Source organism: Poecilia formosa, unplaced genomic scaffold, assembly GCF_000485575.1.
Source record: "Poecilia formosa unplaced genomic scaffold, Poecilia_formosa-5.1.2 Scaffold2, whole genome shotgun sequence".
Lineage (NCBI taxonomy): Eukaryota > Metazoa > Chordata > Actinopteri > Cyprinodontiformes > Poeciliidae > Poecilia > Poecilia formosa.
Window position 1 is genome coordinate 5,183,021 of NW_006799941.1, and position 24,009 is coordinate 5,207,029.

The following is a 24,009-nucleotide window of genomic DNA, read 5'->3' on the forward strand; positions in this document are numbered from 1 at the left end:
ACTGCCCTGCACAGTGGTTTTCACTCTTACAGAAAACGTTTTAACAATCCTTTGATTTATATCATCATATAACATCCTAACCTTTAGCGTGTGGGCTACTGCCAAAACAGGCTCAGTGTTCTAGCAACAACCTCCTACTCATCTCTCTAAGTTGATCTGTTTGGAAATTTAGGGTTAATATATCCACTGCAGACAGCAGTTCACAAAGTAATCCTGTTCCTCGTCCTCTTTAAAGGCAAGGGATGCTCATCACCCTGCATTTTGTTATCTAAGTGCTGCATTAAGATTGTAAAAACATTTACAAACAAACATATTTAAATTGGAAAAGATAAAAGCTGAGGAACTTCTGATAAGTGCCTGTTCAGAAACAGGAGGACTATAATATACCAGTCTGTCAGAAGGTTACATATGCTTGTCACAGTCATAAATGCCATATTTATTTTGTTCTTGGTTTATTTGAACTGTTCTAATTTGAAGGGTGACATTGTGATACATCTAACATTAATGATTTAAAAACTGCCGTCTTTATTTTGGCCTTCATTCTTCCTTTAAAAGAAGAGGTCAACTTCGTGCACGCCTCACATGAAAGTTAACTTTCTACTACATATGTCGATTGCAGTCATTGGGAGAGAAGCGGGGTCAATGCAGGGTCACATAGGAGAAACAACTATGCATTCAGACCTAAGGGCAATTTAGAAAGACCGATTTTCCTAATAGTCATGTTTTTGGACTGTGAGAGGAAGTAATGTACAAATGTGTTAGAAAAATGCAGGATCTCCTAACTTTTTCATAGGAATAAATATATTACAGCACGTATATTTAATTTTAACCGTATCAGTTCCGCAAAGAATTCAAAATTGTGCCAATAGTGTCAGTTTTTAAAATCGACTGAGGCTGCATGTTAGATAACTGTAGGATTTATGAAATAGAAACAATTTGGGGATTTGTGTGATTCTGTGCTCAGGCAGAAAAGGCAGAAAAGAGCTGAAAGAAGCACCTTCAAATCAAACTTTGGAAGTCCATACCAGCAACTGCATGATCAACTACATCATGTATTACTATACATGATGTAGTCTCCAGGATTTTCTTGCAAAATAGATGTTTAATCTCAATGGGATTTTCCTGGTGAAATAACTTTTACAATATTTGGAACCGTTCACAAATTTATATGGAATATTTAACAAACTTGGAATCTAATTATTTTAGTTATGTTTATTAAAGTCTTTGCTATTAAGTATGTCGCCTCGACCAGACATGCAGACGCAATGGTGATTTTATAGATTGCTAACCATTATTGTTCACTCAAACACACTTACTGACGTAAGTACACTGGATAAGTCGGTCATAAATAAATAAGTAATCCAACCGAGTTCAGTCCATTTGCTGTCAGCCAGTCCCACACTGTGCTGGGTATTTACTGGAGGTCTATTTACACTGTGAGAATATCAGCATTCTCTTACACTTCTCGCCACTTTCATACTGCCTTCCTGACCTTTAATAAATACACTGAAGGCGTATTTAAGTCTAAGACTAAGCAAAGTAACAAATAGGTTTAAAAGTGGGGTCTATTTTAAAAGTTTCAAAATGTTATTACATCACAGAGAAAATTAGAAAAAAACAAAACAAAAACCCATTACTTCTACTCTATGTAATTGCACACGACTTTACAATGCATTTCTTATATTCTTAGCAATTACTGGTATTCTCATATAGAGTTTGCCAGTCTAAGTGTCTTCTCCTCTTTCATCTCAAGTCTTCTTGTACTTTATCTAATGGTGCAATCTTTTCTCATATTACTTCTCTTGTTCTGTCTTTCAGATCTTGGCCATCATCTCCATTCTCTTCATTGTGCTATCCACCATTGCTCTGTCTCTAAACACCCTTCCAGAGCTTCAGGGCACAGATGAGTTCGGCCAGTCCACAGACAACCCACAGCTAGCGCACGTGGAAGCTGTTTGTATTGCTTGGTTTACCATGGAATACCTACTTCGCTTTCTCTCTTCTCCCAATAAATGGAAGTTCTTCAAGGGTCCTCTTAATGTCATTGACCTCCTGGCAATTCTACCTTACTATGTCACCATCTTCCTGACAGAGTCCAACAAGAGTGTGCTGCAGTTTCAGAATGTCCGCCGTGTGGTTCAGATCTTCAGGATTATGCGTATCCTTCGTATCCTAAAGTTGGCTCGTCACTCTACAGGTCTTCAGTCTCTGGGCTTCACGCTCAGGAGAAGCTACAATGAGCTGGGCCTGCTTATTCTTTTCCTCGCCATGGGTATCATGATCTTCTCTAGTCTTGTATTTTTTGCCGAGAAGGACGAAGAGGATACAAAGTTCAAAAGCATTCCGGCTTCTTTCTGGTGGGCCACAATCACTATGACTACAGTAGGGTATGGAGATATCTATCCCAAAACTCTGTTGGGAAAGATTGTGGGGGGATTGTGCTGTATTGCTGGAGTGCTTGTAATTGCGCTACCCATTCCCATTATTGTGAATAACTTCTCCGAGTTCTATAAGGAGCAGAAAAGGCAAGAAAAAGCCCTTAAAAGAAGGGAGGCTCTTGAGAGGGCAAAACGAAATGGTAGCATTGTTTCTATGAACTTAAAGGAAGCCTTTGCTCGGAGTGCAGAGCTCATGGATATAGTAGTAGAAAAGAGTGAGAGACCTCATGACAACCACCTGTCCCCAAGTCACTGGAAATGGGCGTCCAAAAGAGCTGCGTCAGAGACAAGTTCAAACCGTTCCTTCAATGCCCAAGAAATAGGCTCTCCCTGCAAAGCTCGAGACACCAGTCCCCAAAGATTGAATGTTGAGAAATTAGAAGAGATGTACAGCCAGATGGCAAAGACACAGTCACAACCTAACCTCAATGCAAAAGACAGAGGGTCCAGAGTTAGCAAACAGAGAGATGAGATAGAGCTTGGAGCCATTCATGACCATGGACCATCAGTGCTAGGAGCCAAAGATGGAGTGGGGGACATGAAAAGCTTGTCTAGCATTGATAGCTACATCAGTTGTGCTACAGACTTCCAAGAGAATCCACGCTATCCCCACAGTCCAGCAGCAGACATTGGTCTTAAAGAAAGCAGCCGGTTTACTTTTGGTCCAGTTACAGTTTTGTCTCAGCACATTAGTAAAAAAATTGGTCATCAAATCATAGGGCAGCATGAGTCTGTGCTGAGTCCAGGATCAAAATCCTCAGGCCCAGAGAATACAAGAAGATTCTTGTTTTCAGGAAACTCCTCAAAAAGCCTTAAAGGAGGCTGCCGTAGCGACGGGGATTCGGGGCCGTCCCCACTTTCAGACAGCTCAGTTGTCTCAGACCAGTCTCTTTTGAGTCCCGAAGCATCTGTGTACACCACTGCCAGCAGCAGGACCCCTCCAAAGTCACCAGACAGCACTGCCATGGCCCCTACAGTTTTCACTTTCCATGACGCCTCAATCAGCAAATACATCGATGCTGATACGGATGACGATGAGCACCTCCGGGATATTACTGAGGCCAGTCCCTCAGACCGTCTACTGGCTGGTGGCAGCCCAAAACGCAGTATTAACATAAATTACCAGAGGGGGACTAACCATTTAGAAACAGCCCAAAAGATGTTGGGTCAGAACTGTTACTTTCCTCTTGAAGGTATCCGTGGGAAACCTCATGAAAATCATATAGGACCTGACCCAGCACGTAGACCAAAGGCTGAGAGGGGACGACAAAATACTTTGGACAAAGGCCTTTGAAGTATAGGTTATCAGAGACACATGGAAAGCAGGTGGACATATGGTTATTGACAAAAACACCTGGCAAACAGAGCTGCTCAATAAGCCAGAGACAAAGAAAGGTATAGAGAAAAAGGCTCTCATATTTTGCAAATAACCTGAGCATGCCGCTAGGGCAACAAGCTATGTCAATACATGTTGGGAATACTTTGGAAGAAAAATACCTTAAGTTGGAAGAATGTCACTGCCCCTCCTTTGAGTTCATTTCTGTGTGCTGTATTTCACATCCACAAAACTAAAGAACACCCCCAAATAGCCAGTGGGTTTGTTTAAAAACGCAGAGTCAGCAGTGAGATTGAGCTACGGATATAAATGGAAGTGAGGCAACAAAATAATGATTTCAGCCAAAGGGTTTTTTCAGTTCCATAAAAAACACAAAGTCCACCTTCTTGTAGTGACTCCCAATTATTATTATTATTTTTATTATTGGAGACATACCAGAGGACCTAGAAGCCTATAAGCTACATATTGTGCCCTCCATTCCCAAACCTGGCCTTAATCATTTACATTTGCAAGTATGTGCATAATAGCTGTGTGAAATCATTTGAATATGAATGAGTGAATTATGAGAAACTGATGTAAACAAAATCTTAAAACAATCTAACCTGATTTATTTTTTTATTGATAAGAGAAAGTCCCTTATACAGAAGTGATTTGCTTGTCTACAATGTCAGATTTCTATGTGATACATAAGATTTAATGTCTTTGCTTAAGGTCTGCAGTTATCACAGGTTCCCACTCATTTTTCATTACATGGGCCTCATTACCTCTGTTTAGTATCTGTCCTGCTATATTTTAGGTTTATATGTTGTGTATTGAATGGATAAATACAGAACATCTGCCGCTGGACTTCTTTTGTTTTTTTAGCATTGTATGATGTTTTATGAGGATAAAGGGGGACTTTAGCTGAAATATTGTCAAGAAAAAAAAAGAAAAAGAAATGAAGCATCTCAATTGCTGCATAAAGTGATAGCACATGCACGCTCCCACAATATCAACATAAAAACATGAATTGGCAGTTAACGAAATGTTTAAAGTAGACTTATCTTGTAATGTTTTACAACGTACTCACATGAAGTTTACATCTGAGTGACAGATTCTCAGCGTGTGTAAGCTTTGATTTGACTGACATTGAGTTTTAAATACTCGGACGGGATACAAGAACAAAAAAAAATGGGCTTTCCTTCTTGTTTCTCAAAATAATTAATCCTATTAGCACTGACTATGTTCAAGGATGATTTTATCACCATTTATATACAGTCACCAGATTTGATCCTCACTCACAAATGCACACACTCTCACACGCAAACCGGCTGGAGATAGCCACAGGCTACATAGATACCGATATTTTCCACGGAGACGTGATTCAGCCAACATTGCTTTCAAGAGGAAAGCAAAGGTTTGTTAATTAGTGTTGGAGGTCTGCATGTCACAGATGCTTGTAGGCACATATAAAAATCCTCACTGATAAAAGACATGTCCATAATGTGGAAGGAGTCTACGATAGTTGCATGCCAAATTCACTCCTCACTGTGTGTTTTTTTTTATGAACAATGTGTCACTGCAAACTTATGATGTAAGAACCTGTAAAGTTCAGCAAATGCTCCATATCCAACATTTTTGTACTTTTATGTCATACCTCGGAAAACTAATTTCACCGGCTTGTTTACACTGCCCTACACAGCGCTGTGAAAAGATGATAGCCCCTCATACATTCCTTCTGGGGTTTCTTTTGCCTTTTTGACATTTTGCTTAAGCATTTCAAAAAAATGTTCACACCTAGTACAACTAACCAGTGGGAATACAAAAAAGATGTTTTCAAGTCATGATTTTATTTGTATGCCTTGTTTTTTATTTATTTACGTGTGATTCACTACGTTATTTTTGTTCAATTTCATAAGCCACCCTTAGGGTTGATTATGGTCATATCAGGGGAATATAAAACAAGAAACCAAAACTCTCTAATAGTATTTGTCTGACAACATGAAGCATAGTAAAAAAAAATAAATATATATATTTTAAACAAAGCGTAATGCTGAAAATCCATCCATTCCATTTGAATTAAAAGAATTCTGCAAAGAACAGTGGCCCAAATTTTCTCCGTAGGGAAAGAAAAGTCTCTTTGTCAGTTTACTCAAACACTTGATGGCAGAGTTTGCTGCCAGCTATTAGGTTTATGTGGCGATTACTTTTATACATAGGGCCACATTGTTTTGGTTGTTCCCCCCCACCCCCACCTCTCATAAGGGAAAACATAATTTGAATAATACATTTTGTATTTCCTCAGGTTATTTTGTTAGATTAGAAAATCCTTTGGTGACATTTAAGTGAGACAAGAAAAAAAAGCAAACATAAACAAACAAAATGTGCAAGGGACCAAATCCTTTTTACAGCACAAAAGAAGCACAAGCATGGCCATGAGGTTCTGCAGATGTTCCATTCTTGCTCAGTCTATGCCACTCTTAGCTAGGCCTAAAAATAAAGAGGACGAGCAAGCATATTTTCTTTCATTGACTTATGGGGTTTTTTTTTAGATGATGGATAGAAGAACGTCTCCACACCAGAAAAACATCTAGCAAGGAATTCAGAACTTTGCTGATACATAGCTGGATGCCACTCACTCCCATCCTGGAGTTAGCATCAGGTCAGCGCTCCCCTAACCACATTATGCAAAGAGGACAACCTATTTTATTTCTCTTCAAATATTCTATAATCAAAATATGCACTGCTTTAACATTATTTATAGATTGCAGCTACTCCAGAAACACATCAGTGGAAGACAGGATGAAATACCTTGTGTGGCATTGCTGCACTCTTTATCTGAATTTAGCAAAGCATCAAGCAACTCATACTACTTCTTTGTGTCTTCTTCTGCAAAACAAATGCCACCAGATTTTATGAGACATGCAAATTAATGCAGATTATGTGTCGCAGATTGCAATGGTCTTTGAGAATCTGCTGTTTTGTTTTTTTTATTTATTTTTTTACTGTCTAATCAACTTTTCCTCTACACAAGTACACAAACCATCAGATAATATTGCCGAGCCACCCAGCACTGTGTGATGCTATTTGCTTTGCAGACCAGTTTGAATGGCAAAATTTGATTTTGTTAGACTTTGTAAATTGTTTAAAACTGATAAAACAGTTTTTTTATCAATTAGATTTGTTTGGTTTTGTTTCGATCACACTGTCTCTTAGTAAATCAAATAGTTGAACAAATAGCTGCATCCCCTGCATAAATCACTCATTCATTATAAAGAAAAACTTTCTTTCAACACATAGTTCATAGGACATGGTCATACTGTAAATCAAAAGTTTGAACATTTGGCAGAAAAGTACACTTACAGCTCATGAAATACACACAAAAAATATCCCTAAAAGCAAATGAAAGTTTGGTGGTGCACAGTCAATAGTTACAGCTCAATTTCAAAAAGTGTAACAAAATCAAAATACTGTCTGACTGTTAGTTAGGTGGGAAAAAATTCAGTAACAGAAGTTAGATAAAAATCCCAAAATAAAAACACATGAAATGAGATATTTTATTATTATTATTTCCAGCAAACAAAGAAATGATTCAGCAAAGAAAAAAATGTATAACAATCTGTGCTCTAGTCTATCATCTATCAGTATTGTGTTTCCAATTTCCATCCCAGTTTCTGGGGTACATATGGTAGTTTTTTTTTTTTTTTTCCTTAAAATTCTGTCATTTTTTAATGTCTTCTTTCATCACATCAAGGTTTAAGGGAACAAACATGTTTGTAAAAAAAAAAAAAAAAAAAAAAAAAGGATCTAAGTCATTTCCAGACCCCGACCAACTGGTGGTAGGTAAAAAAAAAAAGCCATTGGACTAAAATGAATGTAGTTTTTAAAAGTAATAACTTCAGATTCCAACTGGTTTAGATGTTTTTGTCTTGTGGTGAAAAGTCCAATCACAAATCCAGATTCTGTTTTCAGTTTTAATCACAGAGTTGGACCATTTCATATTGCTCTCCCTTAGTGAGAGTAGCCGAGGTGTGAAAGGAATAGCAATGACTGTGAGGAGCAGAGGGGAGCTGAGCTTGTTTGTGTGCGCGTTACCACTGGGAAGCATTAAAGCAGCAAGGGCGCTGCTTAATGGAAAAGAATGAACTGTTTTCGATGGGAATGTGTGTTTGTGTTGTCGGATTCCTGTTTTTATTTTCTTCCTGAGTACATCTGCTATTTTGGCTGAAACAAAACACAGTTCTAAAATCCAAACTATAAAGAGAAAGGATTCATTTTTTTTCCCCAACATGACACAAAAATAAAATTTTATACTGAAAATGGCATGTATAATACTAGGGAAAATACTACACAATCCAACCTGTATTTCAGCATCTTATTTTTTTTAGGAGGAAAAATCAATAAACTGTTAGTTTAACAAGTGCTCCGTTGTAGTACACATACCGCTTACTATCTAATAAAACATCGCCATAGGTCTAACGCTTGAACACTGCTGCACAAGAACTGCTGGAAGGCATTGCACATTTCCTCAGCTGGACAATGGAAATGGCTTTGTTTACATTCATAGATACATGCTTTCTGTTCTCGGCAGCCATGTGTGCTTACATCGAATTTGATGATTTCAAATGGTTGATTTCTGCAAAAACAGCTGCTAATCATTCATAACCATCAGTCAAATATGTGTCATCTTTCACTATATGGTGACCCCTAAAAAGAAAACACATGACAGTCACAGATGTCCTTTAAAGTTAGCAATGTAACGTAAAAAAAAATACACACATACAAAAACTGTTCCTGAAGCACCGTGTGATCCTTTTATTTGTTTTTGTTTTTTTCTATACTACAGTATAGTCAGGGACCATTATTGCTGAAATATCTCTGAACAATGATGACAATCAATATTTCATCAGAAGGCAGCAACTCTACTTCAGAGAGTTGAGATTTATTGTGGAGATACAAATTTACAGCCATGCACAAACACACTCTTGCTGAAATGAGCACCAGAATCCCAACAAGTGTTGATAGTTTTAAACTTTTTGACCAAGAAAACACCAGGCAAGACGTTTAATTTGATACTTAGACTGTAATACTGTGACACAGAGCAAACATGTTATTACAAAATGTATGTTCTTACAATTAATCTTGTTTTTATTTGCTAGCACAATTGTTTGGGATTGTTAAAGTGGGGTTATGTGGAATAGTTGTAAGCAGTTAGTATCTTGTGTAACAAATAGTTTTCAAAATACATGCTTGGAGAAAGAGAGATTATGTTTGGCATAGGAAATCAAGCTAATGATTGGTTCAGCTTCAAAATGTCTTTCTGTCATCTTAAAACTCCAATTCAATTATTTTATTGCTTTATCAATCTTCAATCTTCAAACTATATTTACATAAGATGGTTATCCAATTCAGTTGAGTTTATTTACAAAGAGTCAGTTAATAGAAATTATAATTTTCAAACATTTTCCAAGAAATGGAATATCCAGATCAAATCTAGCTATATCAAAATCAATAATCAAATTAATCAGATTCGTACCAATACAATATGATCATATCCACAGTTTTATATATTCAGTTACAAAAAGAACCAATTATTCATTATCATAATATTATTTTCGAGGCTGGAGGGTTTTTTTTTTTTTTAAGACGGCAGAAATCCACTTTGTCTTCAAAAAAATGAATCAGGGACTTCTACTCATTATCCACAGAACCCTATTTAAAAAAAAAAAAACAACAAAAAAACAAGTTGTCTCTTTAAGGCATGCCAGGGTGCTCCATTTTTAATGGAAGCCAATATGAAACAAACAATACAAAGCACCTTTTAATTTCCTAACCTAGTAGAGATATTTACTCATATTAAAAGACTAAATTATGTTTGTTTGATTTTAGTTATAAAAAAAAATAAAAGAAAAAACGTTTCAAGAAGAGCACAGAATCTTTCATTATAACCATACTCTGAATTGTCTTACAAGACTCCCAAGTGTACAGATACATTCATTAAGTTAAAATCTAAAGTGTAATTAGGTTGCTAGCTGATATATTTCACACTTTAAAAGTTGAAGCCTTTTGCATTTATTTGATAGAACCCCACAGGTCCTTTAAAGAGCATGTGGTAGTTTTAAAAACCCAATAAGGATCTTTTTTTTATATATAAGCTGCACACACTGAATCTAACACTGTATTACAGGGTTGGGGTTGATTCAGGATGCCTTGATGGAGTACACTCGTCACATGCGACACCACATAAATGAGTATTATTAGAGAATGAAAGTACAACAAAATCAACAGGAGTACATAAAATGTTAGATATATTTTTTTAAGGTTTACACTCCAAGTGGAATTGACCCCAACCTTGCCTAAGCCATTGATCTTTGTAAAGTACACACTGTTTCCAGGGAATTAAATTACAAAAAAAAACAAAACAAACAAAACAAAAAAAAAATAAACAAGATATTTGAACGACCTTAGCCAGCTCTTATACGATGTTGTTTGTAGGTCTCGAGGCTGTCTGTTTTGTAAAAGAAAAAAACCACAGAGAACATTTTTACCCATTGACTTTCTATGCTGTTGTTTCTGTATAAGTGTTCTACTGTTCAGTGCATGTTGTAACTTTGGCGTTGTGACTGGTTGTGATTCACACAGAGCCAGTACCTGTCATGTACTACAAAAAAAAAAAAAATGTCTGAATGTCCTAAGATATTTCTATTTCTTATGAAAAAGCAACATTTCCCTTGAATGACTCAAAATGAAATAAATCAAATCACTTTACAGTTTTAACTTTGATTTCTTGACTTTCATTTTACAGTCGATTATATGTAAGACAGACAGAGCATGTATAATAAATAAATAAAAAAAATGTAGAATGAGGTTAAATGAAGAGAAAGCTGAAGGATTTGGGGGCAGAAACAAGCTTCCAGCCTTCTAAGATTTCACCACATCGAGGGTTCCCCCCAGCCTGCCACAGGAGAGATGGTCTTCTGCAGAATAGGGGGAAGGGAGGAAAAAGTAACAAGAACGTTGTTGTTTTTTTTTTAAATCATACGAGAAACAAGGTTGCCATCTAGTGGTGGTATGTTTTGCTCGAGTCTGTGCAACAAAGTAGGTTCAGATCAAATTTCTGGGAAAAGGAAAAAGAGAGAAAAACTGGAACTGCGACCAAAGCCTTTCCAATGCATCTGACCCACATATTTGTACTCACCACTGGGCTTCTCAAAAATACTAATGGAGGCAGTGTTGCACACACAAGGTCTGTTCTAGATCTTGCTCTCTGCATATAACAGGATGACATGTCAAATAAGAGCTGGAGGCTAAACTGCTATTATTTGATGTGCTTGTAAAAATCCTATAAAGAATTATTTCTAGTAGTTAACAGCTAAAAGGCATCAACGAGTTATAAACACTGAAAAACTTAAGACGTGAAGATCTTTTTTTTTTTAATTTTTCAGTTAAATACCAATATTGAACATTAGCAAGAAGTTTAGGATAATGTGTTTGTTTGGGTAATAGCAAACCAGAGTGGAAGTAAAATCAGGTTTCCTGGATGATACTGTACAGGGAATTAGCTAAACCTAGTCCAGACTGCTTCTTATAAAACATATATATTTTTTAAAAAATAGGTAAAATATCCTCTTAATTTAAACATGTTTAACTAATAAATGGGTTACAGTTATCGTCAAGGTCAAATTCTATTCATAAAATATTTAGGATATTTGTATCCCTAAATGAAAAGATTGAGAATGTATAGATTTGTAATGTGACTAAACACTTTTCTTTGTAATGAATTAGTATTCACAGTAAACTGAAGAAGTCTAAATTAAAAAATAATAATAAATAAATAAAACTCTAGCATTGCTTTCTAGTGGGGGGAGCAACCCTTCTTCATAACTCAGGCTATGATTTATATTTATATTCATATAACAAAGGGATAATAATCATTTAACAATGTGGTTTATGTCATACTGAAAACGAACTGGTTGCACTTTGTAAGTTTATTAATTCATTTTTCACCGTGTCATTCCACCACTCCCCTCAGACAACTGGGATGCTGCAGGACTAATTTAGAGCAACGTCTCACGTTGACACTGTGATTGTCGTAACGTAAGCAACACTTGTGCCGACTTATTCGTGTTATCTTGATGGATCTCTATGGTTTGATGAAGCTCCTTGCAAAGGTCACCAAGTGGCTCCAGTGAAACTACAGAACACACGCGTTAAATTACTGTGCTGTTTCCAACAGCTGACGACCCGGAGGACAAGCCTTCCACTCAAGTAAGTAACCATGGCAACAAGGATTTAGTTAAGGCTTCTGTATTTGATACATTATTGTAGGAGTTGCTAAACAACAAAGAAGAACAAAAACGTCTGTCTTTGCAATTTTGCGGTTTCATCTCTAGATTTATTGATATGTCTTTGTAGCAAACATAAGTACAGATTGATGTTTATGTTGTTAATATCATACCTTTTATCAAAGTGCCAAACTGGAAAATATGATAAGAAAATTACATTTTATAGTATGCAAATTAGCCAGTATTTGCGTGTCATTGTTCATTTGTGTGAAACAATGACTTGGGTTTTCTATTTAGTCACTTAAGAAGCAATGAGATGAACCAGTCGTGATTGAAAACATAATGACTGTGAAGGACATTACCACCTCAGATTTGGACTGCTTTTCTTTAAATGTAAAATTTCGCCATTCAAAACTTTTAAGGACAAACAATATATCAGCACCAAATCATCAGCAAATTATGTGTATTATATTTGTTTTTGGGGTTTTTTTGGTGTCTATTTGTATGTTTATGTAGTTCAGTTAATTGGTCTCTCACTTCCTTGAGTAGTGTCCTTTTTTTATAAAATTGATTTGTTTTTTTAAATTAGGCTGAGATCTTTAACTGGTGGTGATAATGTCTTGAATGGAGAGCTGAGTTCATATTTTAGATGTCTGGAACACTTCTTTCAGGTAAGATAGATTGGGGCCAGCATTACCTGTTACCTGCTGGGTCTAAAAGTGTTATTTTAATTAAGTCAGCTTTAACTTTCCAAAGGATGTATGTGATCCGATAGTATCTTAGTTAGAGAGCTTCAATTCAACTGGACACAAATAAAAATCAGTAGTAACAACAGTAAAAGTCTTGTATAGATAAAGTAATACAAGCTCGTTTTCAAAATTTGTTGTTAAGAATGATAATGTTACTGCTCTCAGGGACATCTCTTTTTTTATATGGTTGCCATAGTTACCAGCAGTAGTAAGAGCTGGCGCAACAGAGGACGCAGGAATGAAAAGGATGACGTTCCTTGTAATGTCGGGTAGATGTATATTTGAAATGAGACGAAAATGTTTCACCAAGCGTATCGCAAAGAAAAAGATGAAAACAGAATCGATGGCAAAAAGAAATCATTTCTGATCAATACTGAAATGTAAAAGCATCAAACAGTGACTTTTATAGATGACTGCACTTTTCTTTTTAAGTCACGCTTAAAGGCTTTAGATCAATCATTTTTTTTAATTTTTGTTTTTGTTCATTTGGTTTTCTATTTTTAATACATTTGCAAAAATCTCAAATATTGTCATTTGTCTCACCAGTCCCCTGTACCTTTCCCCCAAATTCTTTGGGATAACTGGAAAACTGAATTTTGCGTGGACTCGGGTTATCTTTGTCTGGTATTAAAGTCTGCTTGATATTCTATCTAACAAAACAGAAAAAAAGAAATACATTTTAAAAATCTGTGAATTTGTGCATATGGCCACAAATAACACATTTTGACCTTGTGATCGTTTTTCTCACCCAGAATTACTGTTTTTAATTCTAACAAGACAGAGTAATTTCTTTTTAGTAAGTTTTGTGCCAGTTGTGTGATCACCAGAGGCAGGAAGCAGGGTGATGAGCTGGAAGTTATTCATCAGACGTTGCTGCATCTTTTAAAGGAACAGTGCACTGAAAAAAAAAAAAAATGGAACAGAAATAGCCGTTGGTAAAGTTAAACATAGGTTGGTTATTACAGCCTAGAAATCACACAGTCATGTTGTTGCAGTTTAAAATAAAAATAAGTCCTCTTGATTCTTCACTAAAACTCCACTTGTTAAAATCTTTAATTGATAACAAATGGAAAATCATAAAGTTATAAAGTGTTGTCTGCTTATAAATATAAACAGACAAAGTGAATCATTTTGCCCTTTTCTTTGTCCTTTGTTGGAAATATCCTTGATACATTTAGAAAAGTAGAAACATATTGATATGTAAAAAAAATAAAAAATGTTTTTGTTTGCTTCACTCTGAGTTTTTTCAATTATCTGCCAACTAATGAAATCCACTGAGGACTGTGCAACACTGCCAATGTTATTGTTTCAAAATAAATGTTGCTATATCGTAATTAAATGGTCTTAAATTAATTTACTCTTGAAGCTTTATTGAGATGGGACATTTTTTAAGTCCCTGCACAGCACATAATTGTGAGTCTAAATAAAAAATGATGGTAGGGAAGCTATGAAAAGAGCTTTAATTGCTCTCGCAAAGCATTTCTAAATTCATAAGAACCAGGCCATTCGTGTTCACCTAGAAAACAGAACTAGGCTCACAGAAGCCTGCCTTTATGAAGTAGACAGTATGTGTGTATTGTGATAATATTCTTACTTATTCAATATGATTCTCACTGCTCAGTTGAGCAGCTGCTGAAGTGAAGCCAGATTAAATCTTTGAATCGTATCCATTCATCCTGATGATTCAGTGATACTTCCAGACATGCTAACTACACAGCCAAGCTCTGTTTTTTTTTTTTCTGGCTAACACTGAAACAGGCTGAGGTTCATTATAATGCTTCTATGTTTCCCACCACATCCAATCAATATTACAGCCAATCTTTCACTATTTGCTTTGGTTGCAAGCCATGTTCCCAAAAAACATAAAAATATAATGGTCTTAAGCTTTCTCATCACTTGTGACTTTCACACTCCATCTTCCATCTGACAGAGAGGTTATATCTCGGTAACCTCTCTCATTTTGGTGTGCCGGGAATGCATCTGTGCTTACAGCGCCTTGCAAAAGTATATATTTCTCATCAGTCCTAGTGATGTACTCCACAAATTTGGCCTTTATGGGAGAGTGACCAGTTTTACTTTTATTTTTTATTTTTTTTAATGGGCCATGACGGTAGAATCAGCAAACATATGAAAATAGGTGCTCTAATCAAATAAAACAGAACGCTCTCTCCAGGTTTTCCTCAGCATGTGCAGAGATGATGGCAAAAAAATCTTTCAGCTGTAATGCAGCTTTTCAGAGTTTTCTTTTACCTCCTGTGGATGCATATTTTTTCTTCTGCTACACAATTATACACCCCATCCAGTTAAATCCAAATAAGGTTTGGGTTTTAAACATCAAACACAAACAAAGCAAAACAAACAAAAAAAAAATCACGAGCCAACATGTTTGGTTGTTTCTGATCCCATGGCAAGCTTTCAACTTTCAACTTTACCCTTTACCATTCTGCATAAATCTATAAGGATCAACAATGATCTCTGGCACATTATTTTGCTCAGCAGCCATGAAATGTTTACTTTCACAGCTTACAACAGAAGTGGTTTTATTGGCATCCAAAAGGAAGGAGCTTAAATAAACTGGTGGAAGCAGAGACCATCGGAAAGAGGTGAACAGCAGCCTGGCTGTCTGCACTTCTAGTTGGACTCTTCTTTAGTTGAAGTACTTCAGATGAAAAGCATAACCATCCTTAAGATCAAACTGAAAGTCCAGATGCCTTTTAATTATTAACACCACATGGACGTGCAACACAGCCTCGTATCCGAGTGTGGATTTGGATATTTTATGTCCATAAACCTGCTGATCCAGATTATTAATCACATTTGAATTTATCAGAATAAGTCGCATCATCTTGTTTCGAATAAGGGAAACTACGTGGACTTAAAATTGTGTCCTTTAAAGTGCTTAAAAAGAAGCAAATAAGCTGGAAGACTGTTTTGTTGAGCTCGAGTCTTCCAATGGGATAACTTCTGTTTAGCTCATTAAACATGCATGAAACTATCCTGCAAATGTGACTTGCATGTACAAACTACTCATGCGTTTGGTAGAAAAACAATTTTAGCAATTAAAAAAATAAATAAATAAAAATAAAAAAAAAACCTAACCTCAACATGCTTAGTGAATTCCACTAAGCATGTTATTGTGTATAAGCTGTGTGTTAAATAAAAACAAATGTATATCAAGTACCTACAGCTGATGTGTGGCTGTTGCACATGGTAGCATGACTGTACCAGTAAGTTTGCTGTTGTGGGCTTTCTTATGTTTCTATTCTGTGAGTCGCTGACTGAGAAGGTTGAAGAGGTGAAGGCCACGTTGTGTTCCTACATGGTGGACACAGGGAGGGAAAATGCATCTCTTTGCTCTAGCGTTTGGTTTTTTACCAGTGCTTAATGTACGATTGCACTTACCATTGTTTTAAGCATCTTGACACTTTGACAAGCCATGAATCTGCCGCTTCTTCTACTTGACTTTCCTGTCTAGAGCGTGAGCATCACATTAACTCCACAGCAAATGAGAATTGGCTTTCCTATCGACATTCTTTATCTAAACATCTAATTTCAGTTTGTTGCTATGGAAATCCAACATCATTTCATAGGTTAAGACTGGTCCACATTTCCCTTTCACCAGCAACAAGGACTAAAGGCAAAACAATGGAGAGTTAGGGTCTCGCACTGAAGTTAAACTGCATGTAGTAGAAAGAATAAATAGCTTGACGAAAGGTAAAGCTATTATTAACGCAGCAGAAAAATGTTCAACTATTCATTCAGAAATTTGTGCTAAGTGACAACTCAGTCGAGGAGTAATATGAAAATTACAGGTTTCTAAAATGGTTAGACGTAGTTTAAAATGCCCTCAAACTATTGTCACTATATTTTAAAAATGTCAGCAGATCAAAAATGTTGAAAATATTTTTTTTTTCCATTTGTAACTTGATGTAGCTGGATATTGCGGGATACAATATATAAGTGAAAAAGAAAAAAATAATCATTTGTTTCAGCTATTCTCTTACAAACTGTAACGTTTAAAAAAAGCAACAACAAAAAAAAAAAGCAAAACTTCAAAGGTTTGATACAATCCAATCTTAAACGGAAGGTGAATAGCTAAATGGAGGTTAATGTGCAATATCCATGAGTTTTGAAAAAACTGTGAGAAATCCACGTTTTGCTCGAAGTCACTGAGGTCCAACATCGGAGGAACAAGACTTGCCATTCTCAGAATACAGCAGTGTGGCAGTGCATCAAAATCCAATGCCCAAATTTATTTTCATGGAAGGGAGCGAGCGAGACTAATGGATTTCCTAAAGCACAGTGCTGCATAATAAATATCTCCAGTCATGTACTGCAAAAAAAGTTCCTTTTTTTTTTTTTTCCCATTTTGACTTAAACTTTTTCCAGTCTATAATATTACATTACAGCTCAAATTACCCAAATCTTTATAAATACAAAACCTACCATATTTTTTCTAATTAAAATGGGAAACTAATGGTTAAAAAGAACTAGAAGCTTTTTAACATTTTCCTCCTTTCATTTACTTCTTTACAATTTTTCCACCACTATGAGTTTTAGCATCCCAGCCACAAAAAACCCCCCAAAAAACAATAAATAAATAAATAAATAAATAAAAAGGCTCACATCAGGCTCAGAGAAAGTCTATCGTATCTATATCAGCCATCAGTAGACGAGGGGGGGAATAAAAAGTGCAAGACAGTAGAAGTATTTGTTTGTTTTGTGCCTGCAGACACAGAAGTTTAATTACCATTGTGGTTATGGATAGAGAAGCGAAGGTGACATGAGGGAGAAAAAGGGGTCATGGGGGACGTCACCGCCACACACAGCAGTGACAATCACATTACATCACACGCTACATTTAGTAAATAATTTTTGGTTGTTTATAGAAAGCACTCTAGGAAAATCAACAAAGGTTCGTCCAGCTGCACCCTAGACCAAGAAGAGGCCCAAACTTAACATATTTTCTTTATCAACTAGCTTGGTGGGAATAAAACATAAAAACACGTAAAAATATAAGAAACGATTTCTATCCAAAACAAAACAACGTTCACAGTTCATCACTTAAGGGTTTGTTGTTGTTGTTTAATCATATACACTCAAAAAAAAAAAAGAAAAATCATTGACTAGGATGCAGCTCTTGTTTCTATACTGAAAAGAAAAATAAATAATGTGTACAATTAAACAACATTAAGGAGGAGAAGCTATTTTCCTATCAATCTTGTTTAACTGTGAACATTTTGTAACAGTAAGCTTCACACTTCAGGGCCCACAGTGGGTGAAGCTATCCACAGCGAGCCAAAAACAAGAACGCAGTGTGGCGAGTTTTCTCTAGTGCTTTCACAGACAACCAGACCTGATCTAAGCCGTGCTATCCAGCGTCTGTGTCAGTGTGCTTGAGTTAGCCTGTTTGAGGTGCAGGTCACCCTTCATTTCCTGCTTGCCACACCTGCAGCAAAAAAAAAAAAAAGGACAGATTCAGTTTTGCTGTAAGGCTGATCAAATAGGGGGAAAATACAGAGTAGAACAAGAAACGCAGTGTAAAAAAAAAGGATTGTTCCCTCAAAAAAAAAAAAAAAAAAAAAGAGGCTGGAGGTATTTCAACGCGAGAGCCTCAAGCTCGGCTTGTATTTCTTTCTTGAAATATAAAGTTTTATTAGACGTTGCATCCAGCCTATTTTAAATAAGTTGCACTTTTATTTTTATTTGAATATAAAGTAATTCAATAACCAACACCACAAACGCAAAACTGAAAAAAAAAAATAATAATCTNAGAATGAGGTTAAATGAAGAGAAAGCTGAAGGATTTGGGGGCAGAAACAAGCTTCCAGCCTTCTAAGATTTCACCACATCGAGGGTTCCCCCCAGCCTGCCACAGGAGAGATGGTCTTCTGCAGAATAGGGGGAAGGGAGGAAAAAGTAACAAGAACGTTGTTGTTTTTTTTTTAAATCATACGAGAAACAAGGTTGCCATCTAGTGGTGGTATGTTTTGCTCGAGTCTGTGCAACAAAGTAGGTTCAGATCAAATTTCTGGGAAAAGGAAAAAGAGAGAAAAACTGGAACTGCCACCAAAGCCTTTCCAATACATCTGACCCACATATTTGTACTCACCACTGGGCTTCTCAAAAATACTTAATGGAGGCAGTGTTGCACACACAAGGTCTGTTCTAGATCTTGCTCTCTGCATATAACAGGATGACATGTCAAATAAGAGCTGGAGGCTAAACTGCTATTATTTGATGTGCTTGTAAAAATCCTATAAAGAATTATTTCTAGTAGTTAACAGCTAAAAGGCATCAACGAGTTATAAACACTGAAAAACTTAAGACGTGAAGATCTTTTTTTTTTTAATTTTTCAGTTAAATACCAATATTGAACATTAGCAAGAAGTTTAGGATAATGTGTTTGTTTGGGTAATAGCAAACCAGAGTGGAAGTAAAATCAGGTTTCCTGGATGATACTGTACAGGGAATTAGCTAAACCTAGTCCAGACTGCTTCTTATAAAACATATATATTTTTTAAAAAATAGGTAAAATATCCTCTTAATTTAAACATGTTTAACTAATAAATGGGTTACAGTTATCGTCAAGGTCAAATTCTATTCATAAAATATTTAGGATATTTGTATCCCTAAATGAAAAGATTGAGAATGTATAGATTTATAATGTGATTAAACACTTTTCTTTGTAATGAATTAGTATTCACAGTAAACTGAAGAAGTCTAAATTAAAAAATAATAATAAATAAATAAAACTCTAGCATTGCTTTCTAGTGGGGGGAGCAACCCTTCTTCATAACTCAGGCTATGATTTATATTTATATTCATATAACAAAGGGATAATAATCATTTAACAATGTGGTTTATTTCATACTGAAAACAAACTGGTTGCACTTTGTAAGTTTATTAATTCATTTTTCACCGTGTCATTCCACCACTCCCCTCAGACAACTGGGATGCTGCAGGACTAATTTAGAGCCACTTCTCACGTTGACACTGTGATTGTCGTAACGTAAGCAACACTTTTGCCGACTTATTCGTGTTATCTTGATGGATCTCTATGGTTTGATGAAGCTCCTTGCAAAGGTCACCAAGTGACTCCAGTGAAACTACAGAAATTACTGTGCTGTTTCAACAGCTGACGACCCCGAGGACAAGCCTTCCACTCAAGTAAGTAACCATGGCAACAAGGATTTAGTTAAGGCTTCTGTATTTGATACATTATTGTAGGAGTTGCTAAACAACAAAGAAGAACAAAAACGTCTGTCTTTGCAATTTTGCGGTTTCATCTCTAGATTTATTGATATGTCTTTGTAGCAAACATAAGTACAGATTGATGTTTATGTTGTTAATATCATACCTTTTATCAAAGTGCCAAACTGGAAAATATGATAAGAAAATTACATTTTATAGTATACAAATTAGCCAGTATTTGCGTGTCATTGTTCATTTGTGTGAAACAATGACTTGGGTTTTCTATTGAGTCACTTAAGAAGCAATGAGATGAACCAGTCGTGATTGAAAACATAATGACTGTGAAGGACATTACCACCTCAGATTTGGACTGCTTTTCTTTAAATGTAAAATTTCGCCATTCAAAACTTTTAAGGACAAACAATATATCAGCACCAAATCATCAGCAAATTATGTGTATTATATTTGTTTTTGGGGTTTTTTTGGTGTCTATTTGTATGTTTATGTAGTTCAGTTAATTGGTCTCTCACTTCCTTGAGTAGTGTCCTTTTTTTATAAAATTGATTTGTTTTTTTAAATTAGGCTGAGATCTTTAACTGGTGGTGATAATGTCTTGAATGGAGAGCTGAGTTCATATTTTAGATGTCTGGAACACTTCTTTCAGGTAAGATAGATTGGGGCCAGCATTACCTGTTACCTGCTGGGTCTAAAAGTGTTATTTTAATTAAGTCAGCTTTAACTTTCCAAAGGATGTATGTGATCCGATAGTATCTTAGTTAGAGAGCTTCAATTCAACTGGACACAAATAAAAATCAGTAGTAACAACAGTAAAAGTCTTGTATAGATAAAGTAATACAAGCTCGTTTTCAAAATTTGTTGTTAAGAATGATAATGTTACTGCTCTCAGGGACATCTCTTTTTTTATATGGTTGCCATAGTTACCAGCAGTAGTAAGAGCTGGCGCAACAGAGGACGCAGGAATGAAAAGGATGACGTTCCTTGTAATGTCGGGTAGATGTATATTTGAAATGAGACGAAAATGTTTCACCAAGCGTATCGCAAAGAAAAAGATGAAAACAGAATCGATGGCAAAAAGAAATCATTTCTGATCAATACTGAAATGTAAAAGCATCAAACAGTGACTTTTATAGATGACTGCACTTTTCTTTTTAAGTCACGCTTAAAGGCTTTAGATCAATCATTTTTTTTAATTTTTGTTTTTGTTCATTTGGTTTTCTATTTTTAATACATTTGCAAAAATCTCAAATATTGTCATTTGTCTCACCAGTCCCCTGTACCTTTCCCCCAAATTCTTTGGGATAACTGGAAAACTGAATTTTGCGTGGACTCGGGTTATCTTTGTCTGGTATTAAAGTCTGCTTGATATTCTATCTAACAAAACAGAAAAAAAGAAATACATTTTAAAAATCTGTGAATTTGTGCATATGGCCACAAATAACACATTTTGACCTTGTGATCGTTTTTCTCACCCAGAATTACTGTTTTTAATTCTAACAAGACAGAGTAATTTCTTTTTAGTAAGTTTTGTGCCAGTTGTGTGATCACCAGAGGCAGGAAGCAGGGTGATGAGCTGGAAGTTATTCATCAGACGTTGCTGCATCTTTTAAAGGAACAGTGCACTGAAAAAAAAAAAAAATGGAACAGAAATAGCCGTTGGTAAAGTTAAACATAGGTTGGTTATTACAGCCTAGAAATCACACAGTCATGTTGTTGCAGTTTAAAATAAAAATAAGTCCTCTTGATTCTTCACTAAAACTCCACTTGTTAAAATCTTTAATTGATAACAAATGGAAAATCATAAAGTTATAAAGTGTTGTCTGCTTATAAATATAAACAGACAAAGTGAATCATTTTGCCCTTTTCTTTGTCCTTTGTTGGAAATATGCTTGATACATTTAGAAAAGTAGAAACATATTGATATGTAAAAAAAAAAAAAAATGTTTTTGTTTGCTTCACTCTGAGTTTTTTCAATTATCTGCCAACTAATGAAATCCACTGAGGACTGTGCAACACTGCCAATGTTATTGTTTCAAAATAAATGTTGCTATATCGTAATTAAATGGTCTTAAATTAATTTACTCTTGAAGCTTTATTGAGATGGGACATTTTTTAAGTCCCTGCACAGCACATAATTGTGAGTCTAAATAAAAAATGATGGTAGGGAAGCTATGAAAAGAGCTTTAATTGCTCTCGCAAAGCATTTCTAAATTCATAAGAACCAGGCCATTCGTGTTCACCTAGAAAACAGAACTAGGCTCACAGAAGCCTGCCTTTATGAAGTAGACAGTATGTGTGTATTGTGATAATATTCTTACTTATTCAATATGATTCTCACTGCTCAGTTGAGCAGCTGCTGAAGTGAAGCCAGATTAAATCTTTGAATCGTATCCATTCATCCTGATGATTCAGTGATACTTCCAGACATGCTAACTACACAGCCAAGCTCTGTTTTTTTTTTTTCTGGCTAACACTGAAACAGGCTGAGGTTCATTATAATGCTTCTATGTTTCCCACCACATCCAATCAATATTACAGCCAATCTTTCACTATTTGCTTTGGTTGCAAGCCATGTTCCCAAAAAACATAAAAATATAATGGTCTTAAGCTTTCTCATCACTTGTGACTTTCACACTCCATCTTCCATCTGACAGAGAGGTTATATCTCGGTAACCTCTCTCATTTTGGTGTGCCGGGAATGCATCTGTGCTTACAGCGCCTTGCAAAAGTATATATTTCTCATCAGTCCTAGTGATGTACTCCACAAATTTGGCCTTTATGGGAGAGTGACCAGTTTTACTTTTATTTTTTATTTTTTTTAATGGGCCATGACGGTAGAATCAGCAAACATATGAAAATAGGTGCTCTAATCAAATAAAACAGAACGCTCTCTCCAGGTTTTCCTCAGCATGTGCAGAGATGATGGCAAAAAAATCTTTCAGCTGTAATGCAGCTTTTCAGAGTTTTCTTTTACCTCCTGTGGATGCATATTTTTTCTTCTGCTACACAATTATACACCCCATCCAGTTAAATCCAAATAAGGTTTGGGTTTTAAACATCAAACACAAACAAAGCAAAACAAACAAAAAAAAAATCACGAGCCAACATGTTTGGTTGTTTCTGATCCCATGGCAAGCTTTCAACTTTCAACTTTACCCTTTACCATTCTGCATAAATCTATAAGGATCAACAATGATCTCTGGCACATTATTTTGCTCAGCAGCCATGAAATGTTTACTTTCACAGCTTACAACAGAAGTGGTTTTATTGGCATCCAAAAGGAAGGAGCTTAAATAAACTGGTGGAAGCAGAGACCATCGGAAAGAGGTGAACAGCAGCCTGGCTGTCTGCACTTCTAGTTGGACTCTTCTTTAGTTGAAGTACTTCAGATGAAAAGCATAACCATCCTTAAGATCAAACTGAAAGTCCAGATGCCTTTTAATTATTAACACCACATGGACGTGCAACACAGCCTCGTATCCGAGTGTGGATTTGGATATTTTATGTCCATAAACCTGCTGATCCAGATTATTAATCACATTTGAATTTATCAGAATAAGTCGCATCATCTTGTTTCGAATAAGGGAAACTACGTGGACTTAAAATTGTGTCCTTTAAAGTGCTTAAAAAGAAGCAAATAAGCTGGAAGACTGTTTTGTTGAGCTCGAGTCTTCCAATGGGATAACTTCTGTTTAGCTCATTAAACATGCATGAAACTATCCTGCAAATGTGACTTGCATGTACAAACTACTCATGCGTTTGGTAGAAAAACAATTTTAGCAATTAAAAAAATAAATAAATAAAAATAAAAAAAAAACCTAACCTCAACATGCTTAGTGAATTCCACTAAGCATGTTATTGTGTATAAGCTGTGTGTTAAATAAAAACAAATGTATATCAAGTACCTACAGCTGATGTGTGGCTGTTGCACATGGTAGCATGACTGTACCAGTAAGTTTGCTGTTGTGGGCTTTCTTATGTTTCTATTCTGTGAGTCGCTGACTGAGAAG

The 24,009-nt window shown here is 35.8% G+C and overlaps 1 protein-coding gene across 2 annotated transcripts in view; it reads left to right on the plus strand.

Moving 5' to 3' along the window:
• kcnb1 (potassium voltage-gated channel, Shab-related subfamily, member 1) overlaps positions 1–10,417 on the plus strand; it is a 43,510-nt gene extending 33,093 nt beyond the window's left edge. For both annotated transcript variants that reach the window (XM_007551177.2, XM_016671222.1), the window contains exon 3: positions 1,819–10,417. In XM_007551177.2, the coding sequence (XP_007551239.1) occupies positions 1,819–3,732 (1,914 nt within the window). In that variant the 3' untranslated portion in view covers positions 3,733–10,417. The remainder of the gene's footprint in view (positions 1–1,818) is intronic.
• The last annotated feature ends 13,592 nt before the right edge of the window (positions 10,418–24,009 follow it).